Source organism: Rhodamnia argentea, chromosome 6, assembly GCF_020921035.1.
Source record: "Rhodamnia argentea isolate NSW1041297 chromosome 6, ASM2092103v1, whole genome shotgun sequence".
Classification (NCBI taxonomy): domain Eukaryota; kingdom Viridiplantae; phylum Streptophyta; class Magnoliopsida; order Myrtales; family Myrtaceae; genus Rhodamnia; species Rhodamnia argentea.
The window spans coordinates 15,840,429-15,857,913 of NC_063155.1; the positions used below are offsets into that span (position 1 = coordinate 15,840,429).

Sequence of the window (17,485 nt, forward strand, 5' to 3'; positions counted from 1 at the left end):
GGATGATTTTGTCCCCAGCACTCCAGAAAGTGATGGACAGCAGCGCAGCCTCTTCATTTTTCTGCATTCTCATCTCTACTGAGCCCTCCCTTTAAAGTTCTGCACTGCCCATTCAGCCAAGAGAGCATCCCAACCTCCAATCTGGAAAGTGATGCCAATCACTTTAGCTAGTAGTCAGTGTTCTACGTATCAGCATAGAATTGGCAAACGGAAAAGTTTGCTTTGATCTTAAGAATTGTCTTCCCACCTAATTGTTCCAATCATGATTTGGCAGATTGCCTAACGAACCAACTAAACTAAACAGGTCCTTTCCGATGCCTGAAGGCTCACTTAGTAGACAGCGAGTAGTAAGCACCTTCTTTCTCAATGGCAGCTTTCCAACGATAAGGAGAAGTTGATCCTAAGTTAGTAACGGGATAGAATTGGATCGTGTCGGGTTTAGAGAAATAGATAATAAAATGAATACATTTCTCATTAGGCACAATGTCTATATAAATAGAACGGCGATATTTTCACTCCCATTTTGACTAAGACACTCCTTTTTGCTAGATAACTTACTAAAAGACCCTCCTCTTTCTTGAATTAAATGTTTTTTTTTTCACCAGGCTAGTCCACAAATGTACCTTTATTTTTAGTAGATTTTGATAAAACGGAAAAGTAAATTTAATCGCAAAATGGAAAAGATTAATTTGTTAAAAGCATAATAAAATGTCGAAAATATTTGTATTTAGATATGTATTAACAAAAGATAAACACGTTAAGGAAAAAAATGAAATTTTGTGCAATTTAACTCTTGATATAAAGAAAAGAATTAGTATCGATTGTAAATTCAATCTCATAGCAAGTTAAAAATTTAAAATATGCTTAAAATTTTCCCTAAAAGGAATCTTATGCGAGTTTGAAAGTGCGGAATGTGTAAACAAATTTTCAACCCCATCTTGCAATTCATATTAAAATGTGAAAAGCTGAAAAAGAAAAAGCACAAATAAGCGATTTGTAACTTCAGAAACCTACAAGTCTGTTTCTCTTCTTGATATTTATATTGGAATTTAAATTTCAATTCAACTTTGAAATAAAGTTTCCCTCAAACTATTTTATAAAAAATAGACAATTAAGTATGTTTTTTTTTTTTGGTAAAACAATTAAGTATGTGTTCATAAGCCATCATAACTAGAAATTTCTAACATTTTCTATAGCCTTTTCTAATTAAGAACATGATATCATAAATTAAGAATAATGAACTTCTCTATGAAAAGTGATAACATGGTGCATTATAGAATGATATTTTATTGGGTGTAATGTGTATTTGAAACAAGGCAGTTATGTTGGTTAGGTTGATAAAAATAAGAGAAACAATAACTTGGAGACGGAGATGGGTATTTTGATCTATTGATTGAAAAAGAGCGAGTGTTTTAGCCAAAATGAGAGTGAAAATAGTGCATCCTTATAAATATACATACAAAGAAGGGTATAAGCTTAAATACATACTACAAAGGAAAAAAAAATCCTAACCCTAATATATACGATTTATCTAATAGCTCCCTTAAGGTGGCTCAACCGACAAGAGTTTGGAAAGAGGAGCAGCAAATCATTGTGATGTAAGAGATTTGGTGAAGAAATAGGCAAGCTAGGCTACATAGGCCACCAAAGAAAGAGAAATGATGCGTGCTTAGAGCCGATACGGGTAATGTGACAATCGTTGTCGATGTAGTTGGTATGCTCATAAAAGATCATATTTGTAGCAATATGAATAACACTTTTGTTGTCGCAATGAAGAGGAATGAGAGTAGAGGAGGCAACACCCGGATCCGTAATGTCGGCCATAGCATGATACTTAGACTCAATAGAGGAGTGAGACATGACAGATCGCTTCTTGGTACATTAAGAAACCAAAGAGTATTACCCAAAAAGACATAAAATCCAGTGATAGACTTATAGTCAGTAATAACCGCCGTCTTATCAATGTCAAAGTAAGCACGAAGAGCAAGTGAAAAAGTCAATGAGAGAAAAACAAAACGTGTTAAAATATCACAAAGATGTCGCAGAATTCGGAGCACAACAGCATAATTCGTACCACTAAGATTACCTTATTTACTCTGACCTTTTTTCTTTGTCATGATATATTTAACACCAAAGATAAATAAGATTCCAAAATATATATATATATATAGACATATATATATATCATAAATAATCTACACGGGCCGAAATTGTGGGCCGAAATTGAAACCGGTTCCACCGGCTCATGTTCGCTATTACTCCTCAGCCCAACGTCTAAAAAACGCTCGGCTGGCGACACCTTTCCACACCGGATACTTTCCCAAGAAACCCTAACGAGTAACGATGCGAGGCATTGCCAATTCTCAAGCTAGCCGCCAGATCCTCTGTTCTTTTCACCAGGGAAGTTCGCTATAAATTACAAGGAGAAGACCCCTCGCTCCATATGAGGGGATGTTGCTAATTCTGCCGCTCGCGCTTCGTAAATGAGAGTTCTTTGTACGTAAATCAGTGTGCTTTTACATCATTTGAGATTCTTTACCAAGTGTCACTGATTGTTGTGCCTGATGCAGTGGAAACAGAAGGCGGGTTGTCCTCTTTGGTGGGAATTCTGTCTGTCTGTCCTCGATTCTGCAAGCATAGAAGCTCAACAATGGCGGGATTGTGATTTAACACACCAACGGATTGGTATGTATTTCCCCGAGAATTAGTACGTCAAAGTCAGGCCAGTTATGCAGGATTTTTACTGCGAATTCGTCGGCAGAAGTCCATGAAGTACCTTCTGGTATCAATAAGAAAAACTCGTGCATTTCTTTCTGTGTAGGTTCTGGTGTGGAGATATGGAAGACAAAGACATCAGCCAGCAGTTAGGACGTCTGATGCCAGGACTCAGGATCAAGTAAGCGGAGTTTTGGCACCAGAATCCCACATCTTGATTGATATGGTGGGATGAACTTGATATGCTTCCTATCTATAGGAGTCTGCTTCTGTGAAAAATTTACCATTTTTCAGCCGCCTGTATCCATGTAGTGCTTATGGACGGTCTTGTGCTAATTGGGTATTGCTGCATTAGCACACAACATAAGCATAAGCTAGAGCGACAAGAGCCACCTTGTCTTTCAGCTTTCACCTCGTCTGAATGGGGGAAGGCTATCCACGCTGTGGCAGACAACATCTGCTTCATTGTCTTCATCAGCTTTAGTAGGAACTTTGAAGTGCTTATGGACGGTCTTGTGCTGATTATTGCTCCATCAGTACATAACATAAAACCTAAGCTACAATTACATGCCACAGTTTCTCCGCTAGCTTTCTCTTCTTGCTATTATAGGGAAAGCTAACCAAAATGTGGCAGATATTCATGTACATTGGGTAAAAACGATTTTTTTAATCCTTTCAGTCCATTAGTCCATTTCTTTCTATCCTTCTCATCCACTTACGCTCACAAACTAGAGAATGCACATTATCGCATATGTTTGACAAGCATTCTAGGTGAATTAGCTAAAGTGCTGAAAATGAGTGCCATCAGAATGTTTCATCATCAATGTTTACTACTTTTACCTCTATTCAAGTTCCTCGTACGACATGCTTGATTAAGTAGGGATGAACTGATGTCCTTTTGTGTTTGCTAATTAGCAAGACCTTTTGGAAGCAGTGCATGCTGCTGGAATCGCTGATAAGTTAGGTAATCACTCTTTGTAGAAGCAGCCAAATGCCCAATGGCCCAGCAATGAACCTCTTAAACACCATTGTGTGTACCTTCATTTTAGGGTTTTTGAGGATATATTCAGTTCAAATTTGGCAGGCTCTAGCATGGAGTGAACTGGCTCACTGTTGTCCCGGTCGATTTCTCCCACGACTATGTAGACTAAAAAGTGGACCTTTGTGTCATTGGGGTAAAGTGTGAGAGATGCAGAAGGTTGATACAATTAATTTGTTGTAGTGCAGCATCAGGTGTTTGTACTAGCAATCTTGGGAAGGGATGACTATCATTTTGAGGGATCTCTGGAGATAGGGTTGACCTTTCATGTACAAACTGGTTGGGAGTTGATGAGCTTCCTAATGAGGCCATGGCAAGCTGAAATCAATTGTTGTGTTGAAATGACCTGTATATCTCGCTCGAGGGACTAAGATGCCCGAGCTAAATTGGATTTTGGTACAATCGATTGTGAGGATGCGATTCGTGATATCGTTCTTGGGAACGATCTATAGAGAAGGTTGGCCTAGTGTCTTGGCTCACTAGGCACCACAAGGGCTCATCCTCGGCCAGGAAACTTTTGGCTTGCCACAAATCATATCGAGCAAGTTTCGCAAGGTATATATGCGGATTCTAAGTAGAGATTTGTTGCCCCATTTTCAACAAGAAGAGGAACCTGTTGGTTTGCTGAGTTCAAGAGTTGCTGAGATCAAGAGACGCCTAGTACGCAAAAGAAGGTTCTGCGAATGGAGTGCAGTTGGCTCGGGATGCCACACTTGTCAGGGAGAGCACAAGTGACTAGAGATTCGCCAACAGCTTTGATCGAGGGAAGCAACTGGTGGAGTGGAGTGGCCTGTTTTATTAGGCGAGCATTTGCTATTCATGTAAGTTCCGTGGGAGTGGCGGTGATGGTTGAAGAATGCAAGGAAGCGACAGAACAATTTAACGAAGTTCTCAGTAGGCGAAAGAAAGTGCTGCTCAAGGAGTGCGGTTGGCTCGGAATGCCACACTTGTCAGGGAGAGCACAAGTGAATGGAGATTCGCGAATTGCTTTGATCAGGGGAGCAACCAATGGAATGAAGGGTGGTTTGTTCTGTTGGGCGAGCATTTGCCATTCGTACAAGTCCCTTGGGAGTGGCGGCAATGGTTGAAGAGCGCAAGGAAGCGACAGAATAGCTCGCAACAAGGGTGCTGCTGAAATTGGATGAGGGAGAACCTCCAAGTTCTGATTTCTCTCATACTCACGTGGGTTGAAAAGTGGGGGCTCGGTGGCATCGAAGTGAAGTGCGAGAGATGCAGAAGGGTTCATACAACTGTTTTATGGGAGTGGCATCAAAGTCTTTGTGCTAGGAATCCAGGATGTGGATATTATCATTTAAGAGGATTTCTAAAGACGGGGTTGGCATTCCGCGCATAAATTGGTTGAGAGCTAATGCCGCTCTTCTGATGATGGCCATGGCAAGCCGAAATCAGTGATTGTGCTAACGTGATTTATATATTTCCCTACTCCATTGTTGAGAACGATCTAAGTGAGAGAAGGCTGGCCCGATGTTCCCACTTTCTGGCCCGTGACACTAGCCTCGTCGCCAGCGTGGTATGGACCTTTGCTGTAGAAAAATTAAGTATGAGTGTTTTGTCCAGTATCCGTCTGCATATGCTTGGCTCACGTTTCCGAACATGGTGGTTTTTGCAGGCTCGGGAAAGTTTACAGATTTTACAGATGTTGGCAGTGAGTACCACTTCTTTTCAGTAGGAATTCTTCTATGACTAGGCTCTTCGAAGAAGATGGAGGAGATTCCATCTGGCCATAGCCCCATTCAACTCCAGCTACAAAGTTCCTTTCTCTACATGATTTGCGCAGCAGTTGTGTACAATTGAGTCTATATATCCCCTGGGGATTGTCTAATGAAGGTGATGGAATTTCTTCTCCTATCATCATGCTGCAATTCGACCGGCGTCCTCTGTCGTGAAGAAGACTGCAGACACCGTACAATTTCGGCAAAATCGGGTGGCTGTACTTCGGCCGGAAACAGCACTCGTGTAGTCATTAGAGAGAAAACAAAGGAACAAATTAATACCGTCTAAAACGATATGTGTTTCAGTTGGTAATTACTTTTAATTTGTGATATGGAGAGGTTTTACACGGCTATAGATGTCAAGATATGGAGTTATGGGAAGCCGAAAAAGCTTCACAGAATAGGGATAAATCGAACAACATTCTAATTGGGAATATGCAATAATAATTCACGTTTTTTGTATAATTCTCGGAAGTTTAGGGGTGAGGAAAGGGAAGGACAAAAAGATAAGAGAAAGACAAAAAGTAAGAATTGGCCCATGCAGGTCTCGAACCTGCGACCTTCGCGTTATTAGCACGACGCTCTAACCAACTGAGCTAATAGGCCATTTGTTGCTCCGTTTTTCGCAAAATATATAAATATACTAAGTGATCTTTCCCCTTTGCACTTCGTTTTCCGCTTCCTTCTTTTCATTTTTCCGCATGACAGCAGTAGAGGACAGCTTTATGGAGCTCGATCTTCTTCAGAGGACGCCACAAACATGGCCTAGCCTGTACAAGGTCGTAACTTGGAAGCTTTGGCTTGCGGGGACTTCTCGAGGCACGAGTTCGAGAAGTCCATAGAAACGAGAGAAAAAAGCTAGCACCGGTTAGGGGCATTGAGGAAGAATTATCTGGTGTCGAAAACTTGTTTGGGTCGTCTCTGCAAAATTTGTTACGGAATAATTAGAGAGGAATTCTAACAGTCAGTTATGAATCAGCTCATTGTTACAACCTCTCGGATCCCGACTCTGGCTGCGATTTGCCATAGCCCAGTCATTCGATCGTGCAGGCAATGATGCAGAGGCATGAATGATTTAAGGTTAAGACCGAAAGAAGATATGATCATAACATAATCTACTCCATGTTATGTGTAGCAAAAGGAAATCGTGTGCAATCTTACAACTGAAGATACATTTTTCAGTCTACCAAAGTAAGCAAAAGAAGAAAAAGTAGAGAAATTCACTTCAGACCCCCTTAGAAATCAAGGAAATGGAAAGGCGGACAAAAAACAAGCCTTTCATCTTAAGAAAGAAAAATGCCTAGTCCAAACTGAACATAATGCACTGAAATCCCTCTACAAACTTGTTTTACATCCCCAGAACTGTTTAATGGCTACGCGGCGGACGGGGCAGTCATGTAAGGCACAACTCCGGCCTCGGATAGCGCCGAGAGGAAACTCTGCAAGTTCGCTCGCTTCGCAGCTTCGTCTCTAGCGACAATGTTCTTATAGTCCAAGGACTCGTCGTCGTAAATGTCCCACCACCTCTTCACCAGTATCTTGATATCTTCCCTATCCATGTTCTCTTCGTTGCCCGTGTACCGCCATGGCTTGGACCCCGCAGCGCAATAATGAACAACCCTGACCTTGTTGAGCTCGACGTTCTCAGGATGACGCCACAACATCGCGAGCACAAGGTTGTACGCATTGGGAATTGGTTTGTATATGTCCTTGAAGTACATGTTCAGGAAGTCTTGCTCAGCAAATGGAGTTGGAGGTGTGATCTTGAGCGTCTCGAGCAAGTCGCGGTACGTCTTGAGGTTTGGCTCATACACGAACATGCCGGCATTGAAGTAAAGCGACAGCTTCGGGCCGACGTGGTCGGGCCATTGGACCTTGTCGGGGCACTGCTGGCAATACCCGATTTGGTGCTGCGGGGTGTGACTCCATGTCTTCTCGCAGAAGCAGTCCATGACGGCGTAGAAGAAGCCGTTCGGGAGGTCGAAGAGGTGGTCGATGTTGTCGAAGACTTGGATGTCGCCGTCCAAATAGATCATCCTGCTGTACTCAGAGAACTGCAATTGAAGAAACCATATTATTGACAGTCGGTGAATTGATGAGAAGTGCGGAGCATATATTCATTGAACCATATCCATCAAAATTTATAAACTGAGCATACCTCCCAAATCCTGAGCTTGGAGTAGTTGATCACATAGTAGGCCATGGCAAACTCAGTCTGGTTCTCCGGCGGATACACCGGCTCGATCTCCCTCACGATACAGCCCTGATCCACCAGTATCTTCCAATGATCCTCCGGCACGTCCGGCAAGGCCGCCACCACAAGCGGGTACTTACTCTTTGCCTTCCTCAGCCCCTTGGCCAGCCCAACCACGCCCTTCACGTAATCGCCGGCCCCGGCCAAGAACGTGACGTAGGCCCGGCTGGGCCGGTTCTTCGGTTTCACCAGCTTGGCGGCGGCGGCGGCGGCATTAAGAGCCATCTCTTCAGTCGGGTTCTTAAACTAGGAAAGAATATGAAGAGGTTTTGAGTAAGAGTGAGTAAACGATTGCTTGAGTTTGGTCTTGTTGAGCTTGATGGATTTGGCATGGAGGCGTTGCAGGGTTTATATAGAGTTTAGGAAATAATTATTAACTAGAGAAAATATTTACGAACCATATTCAAAATTAAAGTTATGGATTTGATCGTGACAACTAACATGGCTGCATGTGTCTTGGGGGCGTTCGTGCCGACATTGAGGTGTCTGCCCCACCAGGGACCAGCGTATTCCTAGGAACAACTTTTGCATGAGACGACGTCGTTTTCTTCGACGTGTTTTGGTTGAGACCGTCAACGGTTGGAAAGAAAATTGTGGACTTGGACGGTGCACGAAACTTCGATGTCATTGCACGTCTTCGTTTATATATTGGAATTTGGCCAACAAACAGGAAATTTGATGTACTGGCAGAGTAAATTATTTAATAATTACATGAACATGGGCTTTAGGGTTAATTAATCACTCGAATATATTTTGCCGAGCACGTACACAAAGCAGGTCGTGAAACTATCCGAGGGGTTTCTGTAGATCCTCAAAATGGATTTTTACGGCATATAACTAGAAAATTACATGAAAACACGTGTCATAATTCTTGCAGGTACCCGAATTATTGATAAAAAAAATTCTCAATCTCAAATTTTTTTTTATTTTTTATTGAATCATCTCAATTTTTACTTTTGTTTTTGTTTTGATGCCTCATTGTCGGCCGTGGTGTTTTAAGTACACTTTCGGATTCAGTAAAATTTCGTTTCGACCAAAAAGAAAAGAAGGTTGGCCGCAATTTGGGCTCTGTTAAGATCGAACTTGTTACTTGAAATATTTAGTGGATCTCAAAGTCTCTACAATTCAACTAATTTATATTTTCTTCCGACCAAAAAAAACTTTAATTTATATTTAAAAAAACATGGACAGATTTATGAGAAAAGGTAAATTTTGCAGTCGGTAAGGCGAAATTATCAACTTAACTGTACCACCGGCAGATGGGGCCCAGTGCATGCGGTCCCTCCGATCTAGCGTAAGCCACGTGGGCCCGTACAATCGAGCGATTGACATGCAATGAGATCACTGCACCTCGTGCACCTATAAGTTCTTGGCAGGGTGAGGCGCCATCGGGTCCCACAAGCATCCATTGCGTGTCTTTTTGGTGGACCCCTGTCGGTGGTCCACGTGTCATCTCGTGATTTAAAGGGCGGTGCAAGGACACTTGGCCGGGAAGCGGCGGGGTCTCCGTTTTTCCGGTTTTCCAGTTATGTTAGTTGATCCGAAGGAGGCTCCATCTCTTTTGCTTATTCAAGAGATTATGCACTAATTGCAGCTTTAATCCTATAAATTAGCACTTGTCCCTTCGAGAACTTGTTGTCTTCGGAGACGAAATTGAAGCTATCCTTAAGGATAATAACCATTGAGTATTTCCTGAGCAAAAAATTTGAGACGATTCGAGTATGTAAGAAGCGAATGATAAATTATCGTTACTCTAGAGCGGCATAAAAAAAAAAAGATTCAAAGTATCGTTATTAAGATTCCAATCTTCAATCAAACGGAATAAAAACAGGAAATCTCGCGAAAGATCACTCACACGGGCGTACAGACTGCTCATATATTTAAGAGTAATGCTGGCCTTATGAAAAGGTTTTACCAACTCTATGGCAATGACGTGGCTATCAATGAAATTCAAGTCGATACAATAATAACAAAAAGTAATTGAGATAAATATTTTAAATCAATAGATATAAACAAACTTTTCTCGGACGTGAAAAGTCCCAAAATCACACCTTCATCGGCGCGCTCCTTGATCGCACTTTCATTGTTCGCCACCACAACCCATCGGTCTTAGCCGACCACGCCACCTCCATCCGCGACCTCGCAGTTGACTACCTCCAACCATCCGGTGTCCAGGTTGAGCTTCGATCCTTAACATCCCTCCGGACTAGCCGAGGCCTAAACCTAACGGCGGTGACAGTCGCTGAACATCGACCATTTTCAATTGACATGATAATAGTCACATAACTCATCTTGTATCACTTTCGGTGAAATGCATTAGGAATTTGCTAGATCGGGATAGATAAGGGATGAAGATGAATTTTGCTGGAATTTTTTTTTCTTTTTTGGTCGAAGGATTTTGCTGGAATTAGATAACAATAAGAACTAATAGTTTATATTTCATTTATTGCATACACATATCACAAAATATATATATATATATATATATATATTTATTTATTTATCTTCATCTTACGAAATAAAGAAATTAAAATCTTCTCTTACAACTGTGCTTAAGTACTTAATCATCACTAATAATATTTATACAAACATTTAAACATCGCCGAGCTCTCTACACCTATGCCGCCGGTGGGCCGGTTATGTAGCGCACTCCGACCTGCGATAGCGCAGCGAGGAATCGCTCCAATTTCTCTTGCTTCGCGGCTTCCTCCGCCGCGGCTACGTTTCTGTAGTCCAAGGACTCGTCGTCGTAAATATCCCACCACCTCTTCACCAACATCTTGATGTCGCCTCTGTCTATGTTCTCTTCCTCGCCCGTGTAACGCCACGGCTTCGCCCCCGCAGCGCAATAATGGACGACCTTGACTGTGTCGAGCTTGACGTTGTCGGGGTGACGCCACAGCATCGCGAGCACGAGGTTGTACACGTTGGGGATCGGTTTGTAGATGTCCTTGAAGTACATGTTCAAGAAGTCCTGCTCGGCAAATGGAGTCGGGGGCGTGATCTCAAGGGTTCCGAGCAAGTCGCGGTAGGTCTCGAGGTTCGGCTCGTACACGAACATGCCAGCGTTGAAGTAGAGAGGCGGCTTCGGGCCAGCGTGGTCGGGCCATCGAGCCTTGTCGGGGCACTGTTGGCAGTACCCGATTCTGTACTGAGGGGTGTGACTCCATGTCTTCTCACAGAAGCAGTCCATGACGGCGTAGAAGCCGCCGTTCGGGAGGTCGAAGAGGTGGTCGATGTTGTCGAAGACTTGGATGTCGCCGTCCAAGTAGATCATCTTGCTGTACTCTACAAACTGCGGCATTCAAAATCCGAAAACCCGATCAACGATGCGATACACGTTAATCTTAAGCAAGTGAAATGACAAACTTAAGATGAAATTAGAAACCATGCGCATACCTCCCAAATTCTGAGCTTGGAGTAGTTGATGACATAATAGGCCATGGCGAACTGAGTCTGGTTCTCCGGCGGGTAAACCGGCTTGATCTCCCTCACAACACAGCCTTGCTCCACCAGGATCTTCCGGTGATCCGCCGGCACGTCCGGCAAGATCGCCACCACAAGTGGGTACTTGCTCTTCACCTTCCTCATCCCCTTGGCCAGCCCAACCACGCCTTTCACGTAATCACCGGTCCCGGCCAAGAACGTCACGTAGGCACGGCTAGGCTGGTCCTCAGGCTTCGGCATCACGGCATCGGCCGCGGCAATGGGAGCCATCTTGTCTGCTAGGAAGGTGTGTTCTTGTTGTGTGTGTTCTTGCTTGCAGTTGCTAGGTTTGGATGGCGTTTGATGGAGTTTGCATGAGGAGGCGCGAGGTTTATATAGAGTCGTTAAACCAATTTTGTTTTCAATTAAGGTGATTAAACTGTTACAGATAATGCGGTGATTAATTTCGTAATTTCAATGGCCGTGACATTACCGACAAGTAACGAAACAGCTGCTCGAATCTAGGAAGCTCCCACCTCACGCCGACAGATGAAAAAGATGGGGTGGGTCCGACCAATCCAGATGAAGGCTGTCGTGCCACGAAACGAGGTCGTTTTTTGAGCTGCCCGGATAGATCGGAGCCCACGTGCATCGCCACGAGTCAATCGGACGGCCGAGAAGGAAGATCCGGATTCGGCCCACAGTTGGGAGTCAACATCTCTTCTTTATTGCTCTCCCGAGAATCTGCTCTTACTCACCCACCGCCGATACAGTAAAAGGATAATGTACTAACTAGAAAACCACCGACCAAAATAATAATAATAATAATAATAATAATAATAATAATAATACAAAAATAAATAAAAATCTCTTGATCTTTTTCACCAGAGGAGTTTCACTCGCCATGGACTTAGTAGTGATCTCGGGATAACTATACAACAAATCCTTACACTGTTTTAATAACAAATTCCGAACGATAGTGACTTTTTCTGTTTTTTTTTTTTTAAGTAAATGTAGTTGCGATTTTAGTTGGTGCCGTGTGCAACGTAATGTCCACATGCTGTTATAACGAAATTTGCGACCGGTACGATAGAAGTGGAAGCTTTGCTTGTACAACACGCTTAATCGGTGTCTCGAGCGTACTCGTTAACGAGATTCTATTTTTTGTTAAAGTGAACATTCGAGGATACTTTCGGGATGCTTTTCTTAGACGTCGTGACAAGATTCGCCACGCTACGTAAGCCTTACAGATGGCCCGCGATACTGATTCTTGACATTCCACCAAAATTTTTCGCGCCACTAGAAGTCCTTTGCCTAATTCGCGCGTCCCATGACGTGTTCATGTAATGTGTCCTTTACCTAATGCACGCATCGTTGATGTAATATCGTTCTTGAAATTGCTATATGAGGCACCTAAGCTTTGACCAAAAAAACCCAGAGAGAGGCATCGTACTTTTTGTTTCGGTCGGGCAGAAAGAGGCACCTAAGTAGGTCGGCGCATGAGAATTTTCTCCAACGGTCAGGGCCCCACAAGCGGCATCTATTCGCGCGTCCTTTGCCCTGCTCATAACTCAGGCCCAAGTGTCAACTCCTGATTAAAAGGGAGGTGCGGAGGACACGTGGCAAAATGGGTTCGCGTCCACTTTTCTCTTTTCCACTTGTTCCGGTTATGTTAGTTGATCCGAGGGTGGGGCCCATCTTTTACTTGTCCAGACAAATTTACGCGCTAATGGCAGCTAAAACGAAAAAGTAGTTGTGTTAGGTTTACAGAGAACCGGTTAAAGGTGTAACCATAGTTGTGGTCCCCACAAGAGTATGTTGTCTTTTTATAATATATTTATATTGCTTGTATTGGTTTCTTGCCTGTGATGCGTTGATGGTTGCTCAGTGAAAAAAATCATGTTGTGCCTTCTTGTGTAAAGTCTAGATAAATGAAAAATCAGCATTGATTTGTATTTTGAACCGTGGAATTTTCCGTCACATCGCTCAATTCTTTGATGTGCTAATCCCATGACGTGTTAAGAGGCACTTAATCAGATAGGATACTACGGATAAGCGGCAGTCCGAGATGTCATATCAGAATTTTCTCCAACGGTCGGGGACGGGGCCCCACCACCGGTTATCCATTTCCGCGTCTTTCGCTTGGGCTCATAACACCTGTCCAAGTGTGAACTCCTGATAAAAAGAGCGGTGCAAAGGACACGTGGCGAAAAGGGGGCGGGTGCTTGGAGTCACTTTTTTCTACTTTTTCCGGTTATGTTAGTTGATCCGAGGGAGGGCCCCATGTTACTTATCCAAAGAAATTTAATCACTAATGGCAAAGCTAAAACACAATAGATTGGTGACTAAATTGTCTTCTTCGAGAACTTGTTTACCCACTAAACTAGACTTTTGAAGCTGTCAAAGATGTCGATCTTTGAATATTACAAAAGAAAATTAAAAATTTCTAACTTTCAATGAAAATTCAAAATTGATTTACTATTTTATAAAATGACGATCAAGATATCGTTCTAAATAGCCTATGACAAAAAACTAACTCAACTTTTTGTTGTATAAAAATTGTAATTTGATCGTAGCCAAGATGTTAAGTTCAAGCCAATATCGAATTATTCTCTTCCATTGTTCCTTAACTCCCATAGGTTTGGGGCCAATCCCTTGACTTGATCCGAATTTTTGCGGGTTCGATAACTCTTCATTCCATAGTCTTGAGGTGAGGGCTTTTACCTATCTCAATACGATCTATTATTGATTTGACTATTTTTATAAAAGCCGATTTCAAATTAACGGGACATGCTGAAAAGCGATATTTGACAAACGAGTAATACATCGAGACATGAACCAAACATTTTTTAAAAAAAAATTTAGAGTAATTTTCACTTTTTGACATCTACAAATTACATGGAAACATCGAAATGGTACAGCGAATTTATCAAAAATAAGGTTTAAACTTTAGATATACAATGAATAAACATATATAACTTTGAAAACATCTCGTGGTACAGCGAGTTGTACTTTTATAAAAAATAAGGTTTAATCTACAACTTTAGATATACAACCAATAAACATATATAACTTTGTACTTACCAAAAAAAAAAAAAAACATATATAACTTTGAAATTGTAGCTGACTCTGTAATTGCTTGACACTCAAAAACAAGAACCCTAATTACACACAAACTAGGCTGCGGACGGGGCGGTTATGAAGCGGAAAGCTCCGGCGTCCGTCAACGCCGCAAGGAACCGATCCCATTTCGTTTGCTTCGCCACTTCATCTCTAGCGACGATTTTCTTGTAGTCCAAGGTCTTGTCATCGTAGATGTCCCACCACCCCTTCACCAGCATCTTGATGTCGTCCCGGTCCATGTTCTCTTCCTTGCCCGTGTACCGCCATGGCTTCGACCCCGCGGCACAATAATGAACGACCTTCACCTTCTCCAGCTCAACGTTCTCGGGGTGACGCCACAACATCGCCAGCACGAGGTTGTACACATTAGGAATGGGTTTGTAGATGTCCTTGAAGTACATGTTCAAGAAGTCTTGCTCAGCAAATGGAGTGGGAGGTGTGATCTTGAGTGTTTCCAGTAAATCGTAGTAAGTGTCGAGGTTCGGCTCGTACACAAACATCCCAGCATTGAAGTAGAGGGGTGGCTTCGGGCCGGCATGGTCGGGCCATTGGACCTTGTCGGGGCACTGTTGGCAGAAGCCGATTTCGTACTGAGGGGTGTGACTCCATGTCTTCTCACAGAAGCAGTCCATGACCGCGTAGAAGAAGCCGCTCGGGAGGTCGAAGAGGTGGTCGATGTTGTCAAAGACTTCGATGTCTCCATCCAGATAGATCATCTTGCTGTACTCCACAAACTGCAATTGAAGAAACCAGATGAATAACTCAAAATCACCAGGCTAATAGAAACGTCTTAGATACAGAGAAATATTTAATAACCAAGCATACCTCCCAAATTCTGAGCTTGGAGTAGTTGATGACATAATAGGCCATGGCGAACTGAGTCTGGTTCTCCGGCGGATAGACGGGCTCGATCTCCCTCACGATACAGCCCTGATCCACCAAGATTTTCCGGTGATCCTCCGGCACGTCCGGCAACATCGCCACCACGAGCGGGTACTTGCTTTTCACCTTCCTCATCCCCTTGGCCAGCCCCACCACACCCTTCACGTAGTCGCCGTTTCCGGCCAAAAACGTGACGTAGGCACAGCTAGGCTGGCTCTTGGGCTTCGGTTTCATGACGCCATTGGCGGCAGCATCGGCGGCGATGACAGGAGCCATTTCTTTAGTAGGAAATTTGTGGTGTGAAGAGAGTTGGTGAGAGGTCTGGAGCGTGTGTGTATGAGATGGTTTCGCAATTGCTTGGTTTGGTTTTGAGCTGATGGACTTAGCAGGAGGAGGTGCACGGTTTATATAGAGTTTGAGAATTAATTTTTAATTTAAGGTGACTAGATCTTGGAGATAATGTGGTGATTACTTTCCTAATTCCTATGATCTGGGGAACATGGGATGGGAGCTGGCTTGAATCTAGGAGTTTCCAGTTCCCTGCCGACAAACTCTGTCCAATGGGGTTAAAGCTAGGCTATAGCTCCTTAAACGAAGTCGTTTTGGAGCTCCACCAATGGATCGAAGTCCACGTGGGTCAGTGTGGGTCGATCGGACGGTCGGTAAGCGAAGATCTGGGTACGGTGGACGGTGCCAGAAAATCCGAGAAAATAGTTAATGTTTTTTAGAGACCCGAAAAGTCAAGCTTCGTGTAGAGTTACTATTATAACCCTAGCAACCGACTTTGGTAATTACGAGACAGCACAAAGGGTATTATTGTAATTTGGTGGTCGGGGGTCGGCTTGTGAGGATAACGTTTTGCGCTTTGCCCGAAATTGGGAGTCAGCAGGTCTATTGTCGCTCTCATCAGAAATTTGCTAAAGCTCTCTTTTGACTAATCCAGAGAAACAAACCCAGCGCCAACTCGTGAATCGTAATTGAGTTTTGGCGTTGATCATGATTCTCTTGATTAACAGATATATTACTCAATAGAATAAAAACAAGAGTTCGCAAATTATTTTGGTATGATTGGGAGAACGCGGGTAGAGGATTGCTGGAGTCTAGACCTTAAGCTTTTGCAGGTCATCCGGACAGTCTGCACGTAATCCGTGGACTTCGAATGCGTGACATCTAATGCCCAAGGAGAAAATGCCATAGACCATTTTAACATTGGCCTTTTTGCAACAAGTTTCAGTAAAGCTCTTATTTTACGTTGATTGAATGATAACATAATAAAGATGAGATGAGCATCGAATTGCGATTTAACGGTGAGGTAAATCTCCGATACGTAGCTCAGGGTGCTTTTAAATACTTCATACTTGTTAAGTTAAATCATCTTTTGTGGTAAGTTAAATCAATTGATCGTCACTTCACAATACGAAATTAATAAAGTTTGTACAGTGTTCTCCGTTATGAACGCTACTAGAGTTATTCAATATCGCTCGATAGTGAACGCCACCGGGATCTTGTTCTTTGGGACCCTGGGGAAGCTTCCTCTCAATTTCGGACAAGGTCTGGTCAAAAAGAGGAATTGATATTCTTATTGATTTACGTCCCTTCACGTTTCCATGCATGAATCAAGTACCATACGTCAACCTGTCGGGAGCTGCACGGGGCAACGTTTGTAAGGGCGGACACGTGGCAGTCTCTTACACGTCCGTCATACTTAAGAATTGCTTGTGGCCCCCCCCCATCCTCTTTCTCCCACAAGATCCAGAAATCGAGTGAGGAAGTATTGCTGCGTATAAAGTAGATTTTTACTAAATGAGCAAATACAGAATGGTTGACCTAGAAAATCTTACGTGGAGTGTTGGAGATATTTTAGATATTTTTTAATATAAATTTAGGATATTTTTGCTAATTTTTTATATTTAATTTGATTTACATTTATTTTTTTAGGTAATCCTCTCATAAAGCCCATAAATATACTCTTCACAGTACTTTTATTATTAATCAAAATGTGCAAAATAAAAATTCCAATGGGATTTGAAATCTGCATATATAATTTTTTTTCCACCACTTTATAGGTGGGCACCTCTCAATGGAATTGAAATTTTCTCCCCCGCGTTCCACGTGTCGGCTCACGGTTCAAAGGACGGTGCAAGGACACGTGGCGAGAAAGGGCGCCTCTTTTTCCAGTCATGTTAGTTGGACCAAGAAGAGGTGGGTCCCACCGAATCCGTTTAGTTTTGATAAGGCGAATTCATCAAAAACGGTAAAACCAATCTTCTTCCATTCAAAGAATATTTCAAGTCCATTTAAGGGTAATAATCG

At 42.8% G+C, this 17,485-nt stretch overlaps 3 protein-coding genes, 1 long non-coding RNA gene and 1 other non-coding gene across 6 annotated transcripts; 1 reads left to right on the forward strand and 4 right to left on the reverse strand.

The window, feature by feature from the left end:
• Positions 1-2,344: 2,344 nt before the first annotated feature.
• LOC125315620 lies at positions 2,345-5,248 on the forward strand. Of its 2 annotated transcripts, XR_007198877.1 has the most exons (4): positions 2,345-2,496; positions 2,580-2,685; positions 2,822-2,896; positions 3,631-5,248. It is a non-coding gene; the product is annotated as an uncharacterized LOC125315620 (long non-coding RNA). The 2 variants fall into 2 exon arrangements; XR_007198876.1 differs by having other exon boundaries at positions 2,349-2,496; positions 2,822-5,248.
• Positions 5,249-6,019: 771 nt separating this feature from the next.
• TRNAI-AAU lies at positions 6,020-6,093 on the reverse strand. Its single transcript has one exon. It is a non-coding gene; the product is annotated as a tRNA-Ile (tRNA).
• Positions 6,094-6,600: 507 nt separating this feature from the next.
• LOC115756175 (galactinol synthase 2-like) lies at positions 6,601-8,068 on the reverse strand. Its single transcript, XM_030695869.2, has 2 exons — positions 7,646-8,068; positions 6,601-7,541 (listed from the first exon to the last, which is right to left on the reverse strand). The coding sequence occupies exons 1-2, from the start codon at positions 7,964-7,966 to the stop codon at positions 6,861-6,863; spliced, it is 1,002 nt and encodes a 333-aa protein (XP_030551729.1). The 5' UTR covers positions 7,967-8,068; the 3' UTR covers positions 6,601-6,860.
• A 2,222-nt stretch (positions 8,069-10,290) lies between these two features.
• On the reverse strand, positions 10,291-11,513 carry LOC115756177 (galactinol synthase 2-like). The gene is made up of 2 exons (XM_030695870.2): positions 11,141-11,513; positions 10,291-11,036 (listed from the first exon to the last, which is right to left on the reverse strand). Exons 1-2 carry the CDS (start codon positions 11,456-11,458, stop codon positions 10,359-10,361), a joined length of 996 nt encoding a protein of 331 aa, XP_030551730.1. The 5' UTR covers positions 11,459-11,513; the 3' UTR covers positions 10,291-10,358.
• A 2,755-nt stretch (positions 11,514-14,268) lies between these two features.
• Positions 14,269-15,527, reverse strand: LOC115756174 (galactinol synthase 2-like). Its single transcript, XM_030695868.2, has 2 exons — positions 15,116-15,527; positions 14,269-15,024 (listed from the first exon to the last, which is right to left on the reverse strand). Exons 1-2 carry the CDS (start codon positions 15,446-15,448, stop codon positions 14,344-14,346), a joined length of 1,014 nt encoding a protein of 337 aa, XP_030551728.1. The 5' UTR covers positions 15,449-15,527; the 3' UTR covers positions 14,269-14,343.
• Between the last annotated feature and the right edge of the window lie 1,958 nt (positions 15,528-17,485).

Excerpts from the sequence above, each read along its gene's own strand:
- LOC115756175 (XM_030695869.2), bottom strand. The coding sequence starts at position 7,966 with ATGGCTCTTAATGCCGCCGCCGCCGCCGCCAAGCTGGTGAAACCGAAG. Across the intron at positions 7,542-7,645 it reads CCAAGCTCAGGATTTGGGAG|TTCTCTGAGTACAGCAGGAT; the intron begins GTATGCTCAGTT and ends CTTCAATTGCAG.
- LOC115756177 (XM_030695870.2), bottom strand. The coding sequence starts at position 11,458 with ATGGCTCCCATTGCCGCGGCCGATGCCGTGATGCCGAAGCCTGAGGAC. Across the intron at positions 11,037-11,140 it reads CCAAGCTCAGAATTTGGGAG|TTTGTAGAGTACAGCAAGAT; the intron begins GTATGCGCATGG and ends TGAATGCCGCAG.
- LOC115756174 (XM_030695868.2), bottom strand. The coding sequence starts at position 15,448 with ATGGCTCCTGTCATCGCCGCCGATGCTGCCGCCAATGGCGTCATGAAA. Across the intron at positions 15,025-15,115 it reads CCAAGCTCAGAATTTGGGAG|TTTGTGGAGTACAGCAAGAT; the intron begins GTATGCTTGGTT and ends CTTCAATTGCAG.